This window comes from Bidens hawaiensis, unplaced genomic scaffold (genome assembly GCF_021521415.1).
Source record: "Bidens hawaiensis isolate Kalapana, Puna unplaced genomic scaffold, B.hawaiensis_p1.1 tig00027238_1, whole genome shotgun sequence".
NCBI lineage: Eukaryota > Viridiplantae > Streptophyta > Magnoliopsida > Asterales > Asteraceae > Bidens > Bidens hawaiensis.
The window spans coordinates 8,261-27,263 of NW_027494396.1; the positions used below are offsets into that span (position 1 = coordinate 8,261).

General features: G+C 40.8%; 2 protein-coding genes across 2 annotated transcripts; one reads left to right on the plus strand and one right to left on the minus strand.

Moving 5' to 3' along the window:
* Positions 1-1,983: 1,983 nt before the first annotated feature.
* On the plus strand, positions 1,984-3,992 carry LOC143574999 (auxin efflux carrier component 5-like). The gene is made up of 5 exons (XM_077059477.1): positions 1,984-2,807; positions 2,921-3,006; positions 3,508-3,665; positions 3,762-3,838; positions 3,917-3,992. The coding sequence occupies exons 1-5, from the start codon at positions 2,152-2,154 to the stop codon at positions 3,990-3,992; spliced, it is 1,053 nt and encodes a 350-aa protein (XP_076915592.1). The 5' UTR covers positions 1,984-2,151.
* An 11,310-nt stretch (positions 3,993-15,302) lies between these two features.
* LOC143574994 (uncharacterized) lies at positions 15,303-15,949 on the minus strand. Its single transcript, XM_077059473.1, has 2 exons — positions 15,727-15,949; positions 15,303-15,607 (listed from the first exon to the last, which is right to left on the minus strand). Exons 1-2 carry the CDS (start codon positions 15,947-15,949, stop codon positions 15,303-15,305), a joined length of 528 nt encoding a protein of 175 aa, XP_076915588.1.
* Between the last annotated feature and the right edge of the window lie 3,054 nt (positions 15,950-19,003).

Genomic DNA, 19,003 nt, shown 5'->3' on the forward strand with positions numbered 1-19,003 from the left:
TTCGGCTATAAATACTCCAACACCTTGGAACGGTATCATTATCTTGTATCTTATCTTCACTAGCTATTTCTCTTAATATACACTTATATTCAGAGCAATCTAGTCTGATTCTCACGCCGGAGGGTGGTCACAAGGAGGAACCCCCCCTTCTCAGTGACGAGCTCACGGTGTCTGTTTTGCAGGTCATCTGAAGAATAACCATCTTTGCCGGAACTAACCCTCGTGGGAAACATCTATTTAACCCCCAGATTATCCGTAATCTGCCCGGGGTCACTTAGTGTTTCTTCAGTACCGAACCGAGCATTTTCAGTACCGGTACCAAGTTTTTGATAAACTCGGGATCAAGATTTTCGAGATCGGTACTGGTATGGTACCGAGCTTATCCCTGCTTAGTTGAGTATAAAATCACGAATACAAGTTGGATTAATCAAAATCAAAACTTAAATAGCCTGCTAACCTGATTCAAAAGTTAAAAAGTACCTAACTTATTAAATAGCATATGCCCAAACCTTCCTTTTATTATAAAACATGAAAAGGTAAGAGAAGATCGATCATAGAGGATCACTAGCTTGCTTTATACATCAACTTTGTTTACTGCACTTTTAAGTACTTTAATTTTGGATCGTTGCCTATTCAGATGTGCGCACATTTCTTCCCCATATTAATTAAGCCATCATGGAAACTCTTCTTTGAGCACTATTTGAGCACTAATTATATGAGCTTTGGCTAGTGGACAAGCACTGGTAGGAAACAGCGTATATGATATGAACCAACCATTGGTCACCTAGACGATATTAAAAATGGAAAACACGAAAGAGAAAACCAACTTTGACTAAGTAGTAAAATGGTTTTACTGGCCACCAGCCCAAGCACTATATACTTTGCTTTCCTCCAATATTGAATTTAGTTTGCTATGCATGCATATACACTAACCTAAGGTTATTTTTGATTTTTCATTAAACATGTGATCACTTTCATAGAGAAACTTTTTTTATGATACTTACTAAAATTTAATCGGACGATTAAAAAAAGAAAACAAAACGAATATGCAAGTCATGTTATGAAAACATGTATCAAGTTTAAGTTAATGATCATCCTATTATAAGGGACATATTACAACGTCTTAGTTTGCGATTATAACTCTTGAAAGTCATGTCAGTTAGTAATAGAATACTCCATTAGATCATGTAGTGAAGTATTATAGAAGCTTTATTAGGCTTATAAAGGCCCTACACCACCCCCGTGACATTAGCATACTCACATGCCATTCTTCATCTCTATCTATATATATTTAAACTAAAAACAGATTAGTGAGACCTCAACCAAGGGCTATAGACCACGCCTTGGGCGTTGACCCCAAACCCCCTACCAAGGGCGTTGCGTGCCCATTTGAACTATTGGTAATTTATTGGTGAATAGGTTGACCAATTACTTTTATAGAATTATAGGGCCAAATAAACAAATTATCGTCCTTTATGGGAACGGTTTTAAAAGCCAATTATGAGCCATTTTCTTAATCAAGGAAGGAACATTTTTTTTCATAAGTTGACCAAAATAATTCTTAAATAGAAAGCATATATTCACAATTAACTTTAAAAAAGGCAGGAATAAACACAAAATGAAGCTTAAACTAGTAAATGAAAACCCGATTCAAATAGACTCAACTAAACCAATTATATGTAGCTGGTTCCTGTGAGTAGTACAACTGAAAGCTAGAAGGAAGGATCAGGATCAGGATCAAGATCAGGATCATGTTTATGTTTATGTTCGTTCATGTTCAACCCACCCAAAGAATGTGAGGACTCTTGAAACCAGCAAAGGTTTTTCTTAGAAAAACAATATAATATTTAGTAAAGAGATGCTATTGAAGCCTTGGAGCTCTTTACTGTCATCCAACTTAGATTAGTGCATTCTTCGTCACATCTACGTTTCACCGCATTTTTTAACATAATATTAAAACACGCGTGCGTCATGTACAAAAACTTTTTAAAATAATAAAATTATGCACCTAGTTACAGAAAGAAAGTCTAAAATAACAGCTCTATATATTACTAAACGTGCACTATATAAACAAGCAGCTTGCTGATTCATTTCCTATCAGTACACACAAGTACACAAAAACAAACAAAACACACACACACTGAAATTAACATGATAGGGTGGGATGACATATACAAGGTGGTAACATCCATGTTTCCACTCTACGTAGCCCTGCTTTTAGGCTACGGTTCGGTGAAGTGGTGGTGCATGTTCAAACCTGACCATTGCGACGCAATAAACCGGCTCAATTGCTACTTCATCATCCCTCTTTTTACATTCGACTTCACAACCCAAGTGAATCCCTTCAAAATGAACTTTCGGTTCCTAGCTGCTGATGTCATATCGAAAGGCATCATCCTTGTAGCTATAACAATATGGGCTAAGTTTGCACCAAAAGGAAACTATCCTTGGTCAATTACAAGCTTCTCTTTGTCTAGCTTGAACAATTCACTTGTTGTAGGGGTCCCACTTATGAGAGCAATGTTTGGTATTGTTGGAGAGAACCTTGTTATTCAATCTTCCATCTTGCAATTTACAATTTGGAACATAATATTATTGGCTATGTACGCGTTTTGGGGCGTAAAAAAGATGTCTTCTGACGAATTGGCAACGGATCTAGAAGGGAATACGAGTACGGAAGAGGATGCCGTGACAACAACAAGACCATCCTTGTTGATTATAATGAAGATTGTTGGTGTGAAGCTTGCTAAGAACCCAAATTCTTATGCATGCATTTTTGGGGTTGCATGGGCACTTGTATCCTACAGGCAAGTTAATTATACTCCCCATATTATATATACATACAGTTAACTTGTCATTTTGTTGTATGTGCATGTCATGTATGTATTCTAACATTAGTGTGAAACTATACTGATTTCAGGTGGGATTTAAAATTGCCAAATATTGTAGAAGGATCAGTATTGATCATGGCCAGAGCTGGTTCAGGTGTTGCAATGTTTTGCATTGGTAAGCATTTTTCACTTCTTTTTGGTAAAACTTCTAATATTAATATGAAGTTTTTTTTTTAATTATTTTCAAAACCTATGATAAATGGGCATTTTTTTATTTTCAATTTTGGTTATTCACTATATAGACAAATTATAAGGCTATGTGTATATATAAGGGGCTACAACACCATTACACCCCAAAAACAAAAACTCACTTTTTTGCTGATTGGACGCCACATGGCGCAAAATACCCCATATTGTAGCTCCTCTATTACACATAGCCTAACATAGCTACCGCTACATGACAAAACGAACCATAATTAGTATTTGATATCTTTAGTTTTGTAAACTCCAAAATACAGAATAATTAGATAGTGACGAAACCATAAATAAAATTAATAAAAGTGATCCCGTTTATTACCATCATCATGCCTTTTGAGATATAAATTATTTTCTATGTTTACATGAGCTTTTATCAAACTGACATGGGGTTCTAAAATTTAAAACCAATGCATTGCAGGACTGTTCATGGCATTACAACCAAAGATAATCGATTGCGGATGGACACTAACCGCATTTTCAATGCTACTGAGGTTTGGGGTTGCACCAGCAGCAATGGCTGTTGGTTCTCTTATTGTAGGTTTGCGAGGTGATGTCCTTTGTATGGCCATCATTCAGGTAATAGAAATATTATATCCATGTTATAAATTATTTATCAACAATAATTCACAAAATACGGTGTCCTAATTATGATCGTTTCTTTGGTTAACACAGGCTGCGCTTCCTCAAGCGATTACGTCTTTCGTATTTGCCAAGGAATATGATCTCCATACAAATGTGCTTAGCACTGCGTAAGTTCAGAACTTTAATATGTATTTATATTTATAATTTAATCTGAGTTCTCACTCTTGTTCCATCTTCTCTTTCAGGGTTATCTTTGGCACTATTGTGTCCATTCCGGTGCTGATTTCATATTTTGTTGTGCTAGAAGTTTTAACTACCTAATATATGGTTATATTATTGAGATTCTAATTACCTAAGAGATTCTAATTATAGAGTTTAGAGATAAGTTAGAACAGTTATTTATATCTGTTTTATTCTGATCATATGCTATATATCTATCTTTCTATATAAAGAGACATCTACATGTCATGAAATGTATTTGACACCATCACACCAATGTTCTATATGTTCTGTTTTCTCCTTATAATTCTATTAATGTAAATAAATAAAATGGACGAGTAATTAATGAAAATCAAGAGTTAAAATTCAATAACTTGAAGTTTGATGCTTTAGGAAAAAAAAAACTTTATTGTAAGAAAAAAGATGAAGTTTTGATCTATCTTTCATAGTTCAGTTGTGAATTTGGGATTTACCATTCCATATATATGTTATAACCAAAAGATTAAAATAATTTTAGTAAATAATAATTATGAATACGATGAATCACCAAAAATTTATGAAGCGAGTTTGCATAGTGATATTTCCTATTTTTAAGTTAAAAGTGAATCTATATATCGAAAAACAATATTTAGGAAAAGTGAATAATTCAAGTTGGATCAAAGAGAAATCAAGTCCACCACAATGGATTAGAATCATTTGAGTGATTGTCTCTCACATTATAATCTTGTATATTTTTGTAATTAAATGTATTTTTTAAAATTAGCTTTCAATACTTAGAGCATCCATAACAATAAAACTTCACAAACCGCCAAATCAGCGTCATATTCTAAACTTTTCTCAAAACTCTTATTTATTCTACAACAACAAACTTCTACAAACCACCACATCATCCGCTAATTTTCCAATTAAATTATATAAAACAAATTATCTTTCATAATATATGATATTATTTATAGTTTTTATTTGTGATATAATATTTGAATAATAGAATATAATATAAAGTTAAATTAAAATAATAGAAAAAAAAACTAGATATCTATTTGGATGCAAACAAAAAAACAGATCTGGAAGCCTCTTTAACATTTTTTCCACACCCTTCAACCATATCTCCTCTTCCACTTTGCAATTCTTCCGTCAACATATCCTTCCTTAATCAAATCATGTTTGATCTTGATCTTTGAATTACATTCTCCAATTTTGCCCTGAAGATTTTGTTCTTTCCGGTTGAAAAATTAGGGCTTGTAAATCTTAATTGGGTTAAAAGGGGTGAACTTTAACGATCCTCAGCTCAAGCCATTGCCTTTTTCGATCCATACTTCTTGTTTCTTTTTCTATTTTATATAGCATGGCCCCATATCTTCTCGTCCGCAGAGCCGGTTGCAGTCACGGACTACTTAAACAGACTTGATGGCTACAACGGTGAAGTTTGTGCTTGCCTTGTCCGCTGGTCGGGCCACATCATCCGGACCTTAGGATGAGTGGCCCGTTGTGGATTCTCTTACTTCTTGTATTTATATGTCTTATTAGCTTTTAGCCCACGTTTTACATGGTTACTTTTAATTTTTTTTTTAATAATGATATTATTTTAATTATTGTTTATGTATATATTTTTCATGTAGGATGTGTTTAGGTATTAAACTTAAAGGTTGCATGAACCTATAAAATATGTTATATTTATTAGTTGTAGTTAAAGTATAGTTTGTTTTGTTTTTTGTTTTTATCTCAAATGGGTCTCATTGGTCTAGTAGTTAACTTTATGCAGCTAATAAATGATGATCGGAGTTTACAGAATAATATTTCCTATTTTCGAACTAAGAGGAATACAATCCATATATCTACAAGAAACTTTGATCACATATTAGAGAGAAATAATTATTCAAATTTGGAACGTATCAAACATATTATCAGGGCCTGCCTAATGGTATGGTGGGGTAGTCGACGACCACATGCCCGACATGTAACATCCCGTTTTCTAGTTTCGGTTAATAAACGAAAGTATGAGTTATTATGAGTCGGGCTAGTGTCGGGTTAAAAGGAATTGGGTTATGGACTTGGGTTAGAGGAAAAGAGGAAAGACCATGGGCTAAGCCCATGATCCATAATTATATAAACCTTAATTACCCATTTATTTCTCATTTCACACATATTCCATACACCACCAAAACACGCACTTAAGCTCTCTCCCTCTAGCCGAAACATAGGAGAAGAACCGATCCCGATCCAAGGTATGATAGTATGATATTGTAAGAGCTTAAACCCGTTAGATATAATCACAAAACGACGAGCCGACACCGTTACATCGTTAAAGTCACGATATTCGGGTGGAATCGGGTATAAACCGAACCTAAGATGAGCGTAGGGGTTACCCTAGCTCAGATATGGGTCAAACGGGACGAAAAACGATGAAAAACGGTGTAAAACGGTGAAAATACGTTTTTTCGGTGAGTTTTGCGGTATTCCGGCAATGGCGGCACCGGAAAAGTTATGTACGAGATTAAAGTGTCAGAGAATGTTTCTGACATTCTCTGACCTAACCCTAATTCGTTAGCGGAAAAAAAACGAACTAGCATGTAGTTCGTTAAGGAAATAAGGACGAACTAGCTCATTCGTTAAGGCCATTCGTTAAGAGAGGGACGAATGAACCCCATTCGTTATAGGGTTCATTCATTGACCAAATCAGTTCGTCTTAGAGTTCAATTCGTTATGCAGATCAGTTCGCTAAATGGGTTAATTCGCTACAATAGTCAGTTTGTTATGGGGGCTAATTCGTTAAGAATCCCCATTCGTTAAGAACGAAATAACGAACTGGATATTTGGAAGAATGACAGAACAGTCCCTGGCCTATAAAAGAATGATATAATTACACATTAACCATTGAACTTTTAAGTTAGTAAATTAATTAATGATTTAAAATGTTAATGGAAAATGTGATAATACGGTTAATAGAAATTAAATTTTTCCAAGCTGACCTGGCAGCTCGACCCAGCCAGGGGCTCTGCCCCTTGGACCCTGCTAGGGGCTGCCGCCCCTAGACCCTACTGCCAGGGGCGCTGCCCCCGGACCCTGTTCGTTGAGGGTTATAATTAGACTAGAAACGTGATATGGGTAGTGATAGTTAATTGATACGTGTAATTGTTATACAGTTAGTCGTGCACAGTTAAAGAAGGGAATAACTATTAACAGTGAACGTAACAGAGTTCAGGTGAGTTTCTAGCCCCACTTCCTTGTTATGTTTTCGGGGCTGTGTGCATACTCGATGTGATAGTCAATACACTTACCTTAGGTGGTAAGTGTATGCCTTGTATGATTTATGTATGACGATTGCTTGACGGTGCGTGAACGATCTTCGGATATTGCATGTGCCGTTAAGTGTTAGTTAAAGGTATGATTGATATGTATGAAGTATGAATGACGTATGTATGAATATGTATGATGTATGAACAATGTATGTATGAAATGCTGATGGTACGTGAACGCTCTTAGGGGTGCAAACGAGCCGAGCTTTATCGAGCCCGAGCTCAAACCTAAAAGTAAGATCGTTTAATAAACGAGCCCGAGCCCGAGCTTCGCTTATCGATCTCGAGCCGGCTCGCGAGCCTAAACGAGCTTGCCATTTATATAATTTTTAAAATATATATTTAATAATTATATATATATATATATATATATATATATCACGTTATAAAAATAAATAAAAATAAGTAAATAATATATATTATTTTATAAAAAAATTATAATAGAAAAAATATATAAAAATAATTATATTATTTAATAAATAACTTATAAAAGGTAAACGAGCCGAGCCCGAGCCGATCTCGAGTTTGAAAAATCTACTCACTCGGCTCGTTTGCACCCCTAGGTATGTTATAGTAGCACGAATGTAGGAAACCGACCGTAATAATATCGGCGAATGAAGGGAACCGACCCTAATAGTATCGACGAATGTAGGGAACCGACCCTAATACTATCAGCGGATGTAGGGAACCAACCCTAATATATTGGTTGAGAGATCACGTATTGCCCAAGAAAGCATCTTGGTAAATCTTCTAGAAGGCAGGCGGTTATTTACAGATGTCCAATTGGTATTGTTTTCCGGTCATCTTGGCGGGTAGACGTGCTATCACGCTGATGACTTATGAGGATGTCTGGATGCTTCCGCGTGTGGTATAAGGATGTTCTTCCTTTATAAAGTTACGCGGGTGATCCATATGTCCCGCGGGTGCCTTGTGAGGAGCTTTCCTCTGACCTGCGGGTATCATTTAAGGTTATTGGGTCTTTTTGGTACCCTACCTCTATAAGTCCCCCCACTCCAGTGTTTCTTCCGCGTGAAGTTTTTATGCGGGTGAAATTTTGGACTTAAAAATATATTTGGGGGTTTTTGAATTTTGGGGTTTGGTAGAAATACCTCTTGTTGGTGTTGTGGATAACTGTGAAAAAGGACAAGTTGACCAGTTGCAGGTACGTGAACAGGTGATGGGACGTTTATGCCGGCTGTCACTGTACACTTTTTCTCTTTTTTGAATTTCCCGCGTGACGTGGCGTCTGCTGAGTGAGCGATGAATTTCTCTCTCTACTGTTCATATCCCATCGCATTAATTGCGATGGGTACAAATAGTGGAGGTTAACTTCCGTACGAAGTTTTATCGCCTATCGTGTTTCTTCTTTGTTTCTCTCGCTTTACTAACCAATCTTTTGATTTTAATCGTTCGATTCCATCTCAAGATTGCTTGTTGTTTCCCATATTCTAATAAACTGATGGCTAGCGATACAAGATCGTTGAGTCATGACATCGATACCGTAGAAATCAGTTGAGATCGAGCCGAATACGAAATGTTACTTCGAATTTATGGTATTCCACCGGAATGGGAACCAGAGTTTCCCTCTGCTGGGTCTGTAGCGAGTTTGCCTCCTATTGGCAAGATGGCAGTATACTCTGGCTACTTCGAGTATGGGAATTTTCGGTTTCCAATAACCAAATTTTTCATGAGAGTATTAAGGGGCTGTTTGTTTACATCTGAATGGAACCATTCAGATGTAAACATCTGATTCATTCAGACTTCAGACTGTTTGGTTCCAAACAGAAAACATCTGAATGGTTAAAATTAGGTCTGAATCATTCAGATTTAGTGTTGTTGCTTAATGGGACAGATGCTCATTCAGATCTGACTCATTCATATCTGAATGAACCAAACAGCCCCTAAGTGCCTATGGGATCCATTTATCCCAATTACACCCCCTTACTGTTATGCAAATTCGCCACTTCGAATTCCTGTGTACGGTGAAGGGAATGTTGCCTCGTATTGACCGCTTCCCTGTATTCTATCTGATGACCAATCGTGGCAGATGGTTTAAGTGAAATCCAATAGCTGACAGGATTATCAGCATTGTGCCCGCGGGTGGTTCGAAAGACTGGCGCCACAAGTTCTTCTGGATTTCAGAGGACGTCGTTCCTGATAGAATGGACCGCCGTCCGGCCAACGAGGCACTTTCGGATATCTTTACAGCTCCTCATGAGGGCCAAGCATGGTTCCGCGCCTTGGTGTCCGAACCATCTCCGATGCGGGTGTTGCCGGAGGAGGCCCTGGTATGGGTGGGGATGAGCCGCCCGTGGCCATATCCTGATTTGGAGCATGTTTTTATGGGCGTGAATGAACGTATGTTACATTCCCTTTTCTCTGTTTTATTTCATATGAAACGTTTTTTCATATGTGTTTTTCAGGTGAAGGGCCCATGTTGAACGCCCTTTTTGAGAGTAAGGGTTGTACAGGGAAGCGTATCCGTGACGCTAAAGAGACGCCTGTTTTGGAGAGGACACGAAGCCGATTCCTCTTCCCCATGAAAGTATGTGCGGAGCCGGTATTCTCGGAAGATATCTTCCAGACATGTGTGTATACTCTTAATCCTCGTCCACTCGACGCTCTCACGTCTGATGGGGTGTTCGTCATTCTTTCTTCGAGTGACTAACTATCCCAAGAAGAAGGAGACTCTGATGATGCTTCTAACATTTCAACTGTCTCACATCTGTTGGCAGAGTAGGAGCAGAAGAGGATTTCCAGTCCGCCCAGTCGAGCGATGCAGGTGGCAGTCATGCGTATACTGAAGAAGGTCCGGCAACAAAGAAGCAGCGGAATCAACGCCCGAGGAAGCAGAGAGTCAGCCTTGCTGCCCGTATGAAGGGGATGGCCAGTAAGTCAATGTCTCGACTGTGCCTTTCCCCTTAATGTTTTCCTTAATACTCAAATTCGATTTTGTTTTTTGTAGATCCGGCTGACGTTATTGGTGCTAGTATTTTCAAGAAACCGGGAACTCCACCAACGGGAGATGATAAACTACCATCCCCGACGCCTGAAAATAAAAAAGCCACCTTCTCCGCCTCCGGAGAAGGAAGGCAGGCCACCAACTCCTCCATCTGAGGAGTATTAAGAGTGCCCGCTTCCGCCACCAAAAGCTAAGGATCCCTTGGCTTACCTGTTCGATACTAGAAATGCTTCCATCTCTGTAAGAAAAGATCCAGGTGAGGGCGAGGAGGCGTCCAAAATGCGAGAACCACCACTGCGAACTCCGTCAGGTTTCTTGTCAACTCCCTCCCCTTCTGCAACGGACGTTGAAGGTGTGATGCGTCCCCAATCGACAAATATCGACTATTATGGGAGGCCCAACCTAGTGGAGGATAACGAGAAGTTTGTTCCGAACTGGAACATTGTGAAGGGGTCTCTTTTTACTGATACGGACACTTGTGTGGCACTTTTCAACCAATGTGTCCCGACGGCGGAGCGGATCCATCAGCGTGGTCGCCCTCGCCAAGATCATTACTATGATTATTCCTCGTCCTTAGCCAACACTATCGCTTGTGGGCAAGAGATTTTACGCGAGTGGCGATCAATGGGGGAGAGATGGGGTGAGCCGATCCAGTCTTCTGAGGAAGCGAAGAAGGAAGCTAAAGAGCAGCGCCAAGCTGCCAATACTGCCCAGTGGAAACTATCTGATACTGAAATCGCTCTTAGTAATGAAAAGGATAGACACTCGGCAGCTGCGCGTCAGTGGGAGGAAGCTTGTAAGAAACAAAACACCGTTCTTCAAGCTGCCCGAGCTGAAATGCAAAAGAAGAAAGATGACTTGGCTAAGGCACTTGATGCCAATTCGGCATTAGAAGAACAAGTGGCCCGCCAAGGCGTCCTTATCCAAGAGCTCGAGGCGGACTCAAAGGTGTAAAAGAAGCAAGCAGAGCTCAATGAAAAGAGAGCTGCTGACATGCAAGCCGCCTACGATTCTCTTTTGCAAGCTTTAGATGAAGCGAAAGCTCATGCGGCGGAATACATAGATGAAAAGCAAAAAATAGCCGCCAGGTATAATGAGCTTTAAGAGCGGGCGGAGGGGAAACAATGATGGCTGTTAGGCCAAGGTTTTAACGCGATATGTTATCCCACTCTTCCGCTATTACCCGTATCTTTTTGTGTTTTAACAATTGTTAACGAATCTGGTTTTTCCTCTATAGGTCATCAAACATATTAAGGAGGGCATAGAGTTAACAGACAGCTTGGCTTTCTTGCTTGTTGCATCTTCCAACTCCGGCCGCGTGTTAGGCTTTAATGAAGGAATGGGTTATGCCCAAGCCGGTCGTCCTTTTAAAGAACACCCGCTGCATGGACGGAATGTTGCCGAAGAGTACGATATGCGCCTTCACGAATATGACAACTTATCGTTCTCCTTGGAGAACATGCTTCCAGGATTTGCTGAAGCTAGCGAAAACGTGGAGCAGTTGAAGTAGTACTTGGGGGAAGGAACAGAAGATACTCCGCCTACTCCTCCGGAAGATTCATCCGCCCAAGATCCTCAGAATAAATATATGACTTGTAATTTCTTTTTATGTTTTGTAATTATTTTTTAATCATGAATGAAAAGAAAATTTTGTCCTTTTGTGAATTTTGAATTCCTTCTTAGGATAATATCTTGAGATATATTTGAATTGTGGAAGTGGGGAAAAATGATGACGTGGGGAATATAGAAATATTGCTGGATAGTTATTAAGACGTTCCTAGCGCCTTTCGATAGTCTATTGTGCTTTTTCGTCTTTTGCCGCCTGACGTGTCACCCTTTAATTGGATTGTCTTTTCTCTCTCCATTGGCATCTCATCCATCGCATTAACTGTAATGTGTATAAATAGAGCGTCTCTCCCTTACAGTCATTCTTATCTTTGAATCTTTCTTTTGCTCTCCAATTCCAGATCTAAGATTTCGAATTACTCAAATATTCTAGTTCTGCTTTCGATTTAAAATGGGTAAAGAGAAGAAGAGTGACGCTTCAATCGATAACGTCGTTCTCTGTTGGAAGAAAAGGGATTACGATGATATCGTCAACGTGTATTGCCTAGCGCCTGAATGGGAACCCGAGTATCCGACGGACGGGTCGATTGCCACCAACCCACCCGCGAAGAAGATGGTTGTGTACGCGGACCACTTCACTACCGGGAACTTCAGGTTGCCCGTGACGAAGTTTATTCAGGACATCTTAAAGGCTTATGGTATCCACTTATCACAAGTCCATCCCTTTGGGATGTTAGAATTCGATACTTCGAATTCTGTCTCAGGCTCACAACATGGAGCCCACTGTAGGTTGGTTCGCCATCTTTTATAAGATTGCTAACCGGGGCGGGTGGTACAGTTGGTCTACCACAGGGAAGGGACCCATTGGTACTGAATGGTACCGGAGTCTCCACGAGTGGAAGCCTAAGTTCTTTTGGATCCGGTAAGACGTCATTCCCTTCGAGATGACATATCGCAAGGCCGAAGAAGGGCTTCCTGTGGTCCACGATACTATAGAGGTGAACCTCCTTTGGTTCAAGACTCTAACCCGTACACCCACTCCCATGCGTGCGATACATGAGAGAGCATTGGTGGCTGCCAAGATGAGCCGTCTATGGCCGTTTCCTGACTTGGAGCCATATTACGAAAAACCCAATAAAGGTAAGTTTATTTTTGCTTTTTTAGGGTTCCACCTACATTCTGACTTCTTCTTGTCTATGCAGGTGAGGGTTCCATCTTTCGTACGCTCCTAGACCACGAGGAAGGTCTTATGGTGCGTCGTCCGATTGATCCAAAGGACGCGCCCAACCTTGAGCGCACTAGCAACAATTTTCTGTTCTCCGCCACACTCCGCTCGGAACCTGTGGTTTCCGAAGCGATGTATGCTAAAGGTGAGGACTTCGTTACGAATGGTGAGGGAATTCTAAAACCTCAACCAATTACTACTGTAACTTCTAGCGGGGTGATAGTACTTCTTTCGTATAGCGAGGAGTCGTCATCCCGTGAAGAAGGATTATCAGTTGGTGCTACTAACACTTTAAATGCCCTACAATCGACTGTAGGTCTGGCCCGCAAGTGGAATTAGGTTCCAATCACCATTAAGGTGACGGATGACGAAGGTGCCAATGTCACCTCCGGAGATGAACATCGAGCTACTGACAATGTCGTCAACGAAGGTGATCATCCGACTGACGATGCATGTGCCTCCAAGGTTTCTGGGAAACGGAAGGTGCAAGCCACCAAGCCCGCCATTACCCAGAAACTCAAGCAGACGAAATTGGCGTCTCGTCTTCGACAATTTGCATCCACAGATGTTTCTCTAGGTAACCTCAACAATTTCCAAGCATTAATAATTGCTTTTCGTTTCTGTGAAGTATGTTATTGATATAGACATGTTGCTTTGCAGAATTTATGGAGAAATCTTCTGGGGAATTTTTCTGGTCCAAGGGGATCAACACCACCTCTCACACCGCCAACGTCTCCGCTAACAGGTGTGCAGGAGCCGGTTGTTATCTCGGATACCCCTCATTCAGGAAGTAAGAAAGACGGTAACTTAAAAGACCCCGTCGTTTATTCACCTATCTATGTTCCCTATCGCTTTAGGGATCAAGGAGGGGTTAGTGCCTTTGGTTGTGGCCCTCAAGCGTCTTCGTCCCAGCATGAGGAAGAAAATCCAATGCATCGTCCATGTTGGTCCTTACGTCAGGATTCAACTTTTTCTGATATGGATGTTTGCCTAGAATATCTGCAAAGAGGTCTTCCACCTGAGGAAAGGGAACGCTAGCACGAGCGCCCACGCCAGGAACTACTGAACTCCTATTCATATAGCCTTGCCAACACTATCTCCACTAATCAGGAATTATGTCGGGACTGGCTAGGCATGAATGAGGAATGGGAGGACTTGGAGATTAAGGCGGCCCAGGCAGAGAAAGAAGCCGCTGAGGCTATGAAAGAAGCCAAAGATAACCGCCTGGCTGCTGAGACTGCAGAACGACAACTGGCGGACGCCAAGACAGCCCTGGAAGCGGAGATAGCTCGTCGATCCATTGCTGAGGAAGCTAAAACTGCTATCCAGCAACAATTGGATGAACGCGACGAGCTTATCAAAACTTTGAAGGATGAGTCAACAGCCAAGGACGAGGACCTTGCTACCCTTGCTACCAAGAACCGGGAGCAAGCCTTGGAATATGCTGAGCACAAAATGGAACTTTTTCGGGCCAAGGCGGACCAAAAATGGTTGTTGGCGGAAGGAGTTCCCCAGGTAATTTTACTCTGGATTTTATACGCAATTATATACGAAACACTTGCTCACATTTTATCTTTAACAGGTTATTGCCCACATTCGGTAGGGCAATGAGCTTGGGAATTGTCTTATCGTGCTTTTGAACGCATCTTCTCAAGCTGGCCGCCAGACGGGTTTCCAGGAAGGCTTTAAATTTGCTAAAGAAGGTAGAATTTCGGAGGAATTCGTCTTGCACGGCCGGGATACTGCGAAAATTCTTAATGAGAAGACGAATACATTTGACAATTTGAAGTTTTCTATTGAAAGTCAAATCGTCGAGCTTGCGGACAAGGAAGACGGAATTGAACAGCTGAAGGAACTTCTTGCAACTGCCAATGATGAAGATCAAGATGATGCGGAAGATGAAAATGCAGAAGATGAAGCAAAATAATTTCATATTTCTTGTAGTCTGTGTAGATCCATCTTCCTTGTACTCTTATTTTGTAATCCCATTTGCACATATATAAGAAGTTTGTTTATCCGATACACTTTGTCTTACTGTTCGTAATATAAGTGTTTGTAGGATAATTCTTTTGTTAATAAAGGATTACATCATTCTTGCAGTACGGTCGTATGAATCCCATCTGACACGCGGACCAACAGGTGTATTACATAAAACTAGAATGTGAGATTAACGGATTCTTCATAAAAAAGGCATAAGCCAAACGAAATTACAGGAAATGACATTACATGTTCTTTGCTAGTCTATTAGGCGCGCATGCCAAAAATAAAAAAATGAAAAACATGCCTTGCTAGATGTAGCATTTCTTTAACTGTGCCACATTCCAAGTTCTAGGGACCTCAGTCTCGTCCAACTTCTCTAACTTCTAGGCGCCCTTAAATAATACTTGCTTAATCTTGTAAGGGCCTTCCCAAGTTGGGGCAAACTTGCCCGGAGGCTCTTGGCCGGAAGCTTCGTTACTTCGGAAGACAAAGTCTCCCGCATCAAACATGTATTTTTGGACCCGCGAGTCATAATATTTCTGCAGTTGTCGTTTAGAGTTATGCTCGCGGATCGATGCCAACTCCCTTCTTTCTTCAAGAAGGTTGAGGTTAATCCGTAACTCTTTGTCATTATCATCGAATATTAGAGTTCGTGCGGATGGAAACCCGATCTCAGCCGGGATCATGGCTTTAGTACCATAGGTTAAACTAAATGGCGTTTCAGAATTACTCGAATTCTTCTGGGTGCGGAAGGCCCAAAGTGCATGGGGCAATTCGTTGACCCAGCCGATTTGTTTAGTGCCTAACCTCGCCTTAATCCCTTCTTTGATTGTCCGGTGGTCCATTCGACCTGACCATCTTCTTGCAGATGAGCCACAGATGTGAAAATCTGAGTAACATGAAGTTCTTTCAACCATTCTTGTAACCCGTTATCCGCAAACTGAGTCCCATTGGCACTCACCAGTTCTAGCGGAAGACCAAAATGGTAAATTATGAATTCCCAAAGGAATCTCTTGACACTTGATGCCATAATGGATGCGAATGGTTTGGCTTCCACCCACTTGGTGAAGTAATCAATGGCTACGATTAGGAATTTGACACGTCCCGGGCTTTAGGGAAAGGTCCCATGATGTCAATAGCCCATTTTTGGAACGGCCAAGCGGAAGTGACTGGAATGAGTTCGTTCTTTGGTCGCAATGTGTTGGGAGCATTACGTTGACAAGAATCACATTTCTTGATTTCTTGTACAGCATCTAAATGCATCCCCGACCAATAATATCAAACATTCATAAGTTTTGCTACAACCATTCTCGGGCCCGCGTGAAGGCCACAAATGCCTTCATGAACCTCCCTAATCAAGTAATTCGCATCCTCGACGTCCACACATATCAGGAGTGGGCCGAGGAAGGATCGTCTATACAAGACGCCATCTTGAATTTGATAGTTCAAAACCTTATGCCTAATCTTTCGAGTCGCGGCCTTCTTTTCCGGTAGAACTCCCGATGAAAATCAAGCCATGATTGGTGTCATCCAGGATTCTATGCCAGTCTGGATTACTAGAACTTGGTTCTGCGGGATGGATGGGCGATCCAAGACTTCAATACGAATGTCCTTAGCAAAGTGTTTGAAGTTTGTTGAAGCCAATTTGCTAAGGGTGTCCTCCAACTTGTTCTCGCTTTTCTTGATGTAAACAACTTTGAACAAAGAGAACTGAAGAATCAAGTCCTTCTCTTGCGACATATACGAATCCATTACATCGTTTTTTTCTTCATAAGTTCCATTGATTTAACCTGCGATTAACATGGAATCCACCCGCGCTTCTAAGTATTTCACCCCAAGTTTTTTAGCTATCCGTGGGCCTGCCATAAAAGCTTCATATTCCGCCTCATTGTTAGTACTTTTGAAGTCTAACTTGATGGCGTAAGTAAACTCGTGACCTTCGGGATTGACTAGCCTAAGGCCTGTGCCAGATCTCTCGCTATTGGATGCTCCATCCGTGAACAATTACCAGACTTGTCCTTGTTCCGGAGGTACTTAGGGTTTTTGTTTAACTAAGCATTCTTTTTCTTTGTGCTGTGAAACCTCTGTTACGAAGTCCGCCAGCATTTTCCCATTGATTGCTAGTCTTGGTTTGTACTCTATCGCGTGCTCACTCAGTTCGATGGCCCATTTTACCAATCGCCCAGACAATTCTGGTTTGCTTAATACATTCTTGAGTTTGTACCTTGTCTGCACATTGATGGGGTGACCCTGAAAATACATGCGGGGTCACCTGGAAGCATAGGCCAACGCCAGAACCAGTTTCTCGAGCATTGAGTACCTGGTTTATGTGTCTGTCAACGTCCTATTAACATAATAGATTGGTGTTCGGACATTTTTTCTGCCCGTCAATAGCATGACCACAATGGCTATGTCAGTAGCTGACAGATATGTTGGTACATAGATGTCAGTAGTTCATAGTCTAGCGTTTGTAATCGAGTCTGTAATGTAATTGTGTTTAAGTTTATCTTTATGTATGTAAGCGAAGTTGTCAACAAGTTCGCTTAGGCGAACTTGTTGAACAAGCGAAGTTGTTGACAAGTTCGCCTACGCGAACTTGTTCAACGAGCGAAGTTATTGACAACTTCGCCTGAGGCAAAGTTGTCGTGTATTTAAGTAACCTACGGGTTACTGTTTAAGGTTCGGGTTTTTTGATAGTTCGTTTCAGAGTTCGTGATAGTGTGTGATCATTTCACGTGTCAAGTGTCTGTAATAGACGTGGTTCGAGTTATAATATAACGTGGTTTCGTTTGTATCGTGTGTTCGTGTTTTACGTATTCTACGCTCGTAACTACCTACACAGGGATTCCGCACCTGCGCAGATAGCGATATCCCGTGTAAGATCCGTCCGGGAACCTACAATTGGTATCAGAGCATAGGCTCGATTGTGAGGTTCGGGATTTCACGCGGGTGTAGAAAACGTCTCGTTTGACCTATTCGCGGGACACGTTTTCGTTGGTATTGTTTTATACTCACCTTATACAGTCATATTCAAGCCGTTACACCGACCGGAAACTGCTAAATCGTCGAAAACAGATCTGAATATTTTCAGTGTTCTTCGGGCGAAGTTGTTGTTCTTCAGGCGAAGTTGCCGTCACTGGAAGTAGGGTTTCGGCGAAGATATAAGGTTAAGCGAAGTTAACCACAACTTCGCCTACCTCATAAGTTCGCCTAAGCGAAGTTATCCTCAACTTCTCTTACCTCCTAAGTTCGCTTACCTTAAGCGAAGTTATTCTCAACTTCGCCAAGTCACGCGAATTTAAGAATTTTCCAGCGAAGTTATCACTTAAGCGAAGTTAGCCTTAACTTCGCCTATAGTACTGTTTGGAAGATTTTTTTGAATTTTCGGGTTTTTTCTTGTTTTCGCGAAGATGTCGCCAATTAACATCTCAGAGTTAGTCAAAATGGAAGTAGAAGCGGGGTCGGCTACTAAGGCCCCAAGGTTGATGAAAGGAACTGACTTTGTGGCGTGGAAGGATAGATTCATTCAGTATATTAAATACCAGGATGCAAAGATGTGGGTGTGCATCCAGGATGGATATATCCCACCGACAATGGAGTACGAAGGTCGTGATGTGGTTAAGAAGTACAGCAAGATGGAGGAAGAAGAGAAGAAAATGTATGAGGCCGAGAGCAAGGCCCATGCTGCAATTACTATGGCTCTTCCTCAAGAGGTTCTCCATACATTCAGGAAGTACACTTCTGCACGAGAGCTTTGGGATGCTCTTGAGAATAGATTCGAAGGGAACGTGGGTATTCGTGCCTCGAAGATTAAGCTATTAAAGACCCAGTTCTCTGTATTCAAGCATTTGAAGAACGAATCACTCGATGATATTATCACCCGATATTATCATCTAATGACAGAGCTGAACAACTATTCGATTGCTTACAGAGAAGAGGAAATAGTTGAGAAGCTTCTCGATGCTCTCCCACCGAAGTGGGAAATGTACACTGTTCTAATGAGGGAAGACAGAGACTTTCCTAATTATGATTTGGAGACAGCAGTAAACAAGCTCAGAACCTTTGAGCTTAATATGGTTCGTAA

What these genes read in the sequence shown, in the direction of transcription:
- LOC143574999 (XM_077059477.1), top strand. Translation starts at nt 2,152, where the DNA reads ATGATAGGGTGGGATGACATATACAAGGTGGTAACATCCATGTTTCCA. An exon ending in TGGGCACTTGTATCCTACAG is followed by an intron (nt 2,808 to 2,920) that starts GCAAGTTAATTA and finishes TACTGATTTCAG; the next exon opens with GTGGGATTTAAAATTGCCAA. An exon ending in ACAAATGTGCTTAGCACTGC is followed by an intron (nt 3,839 to 3,916) that starts GTAAGTTCAGAA and finishes CTTCTCTTTCAG; the next exon opens with GGTTATCTTTGGCACTATTG.
- LOC143574994 (XM_077059473.1), bottom strand. Translation starts at nt 15,949, where the DNA reads ATGGCATCAAGTGTCAAGAGATTCCTTTGGGAATTCATAATTTACCAT. An exon ending in AAAGAAGGGATTAAGGCGAG is followed by an intron (nt 15,608 to 15,726) that starts GTTAGGCACTAA and finishes ATGGTACTAAAG; the next exon opens with CCATGATCCCGGCTGAGATC.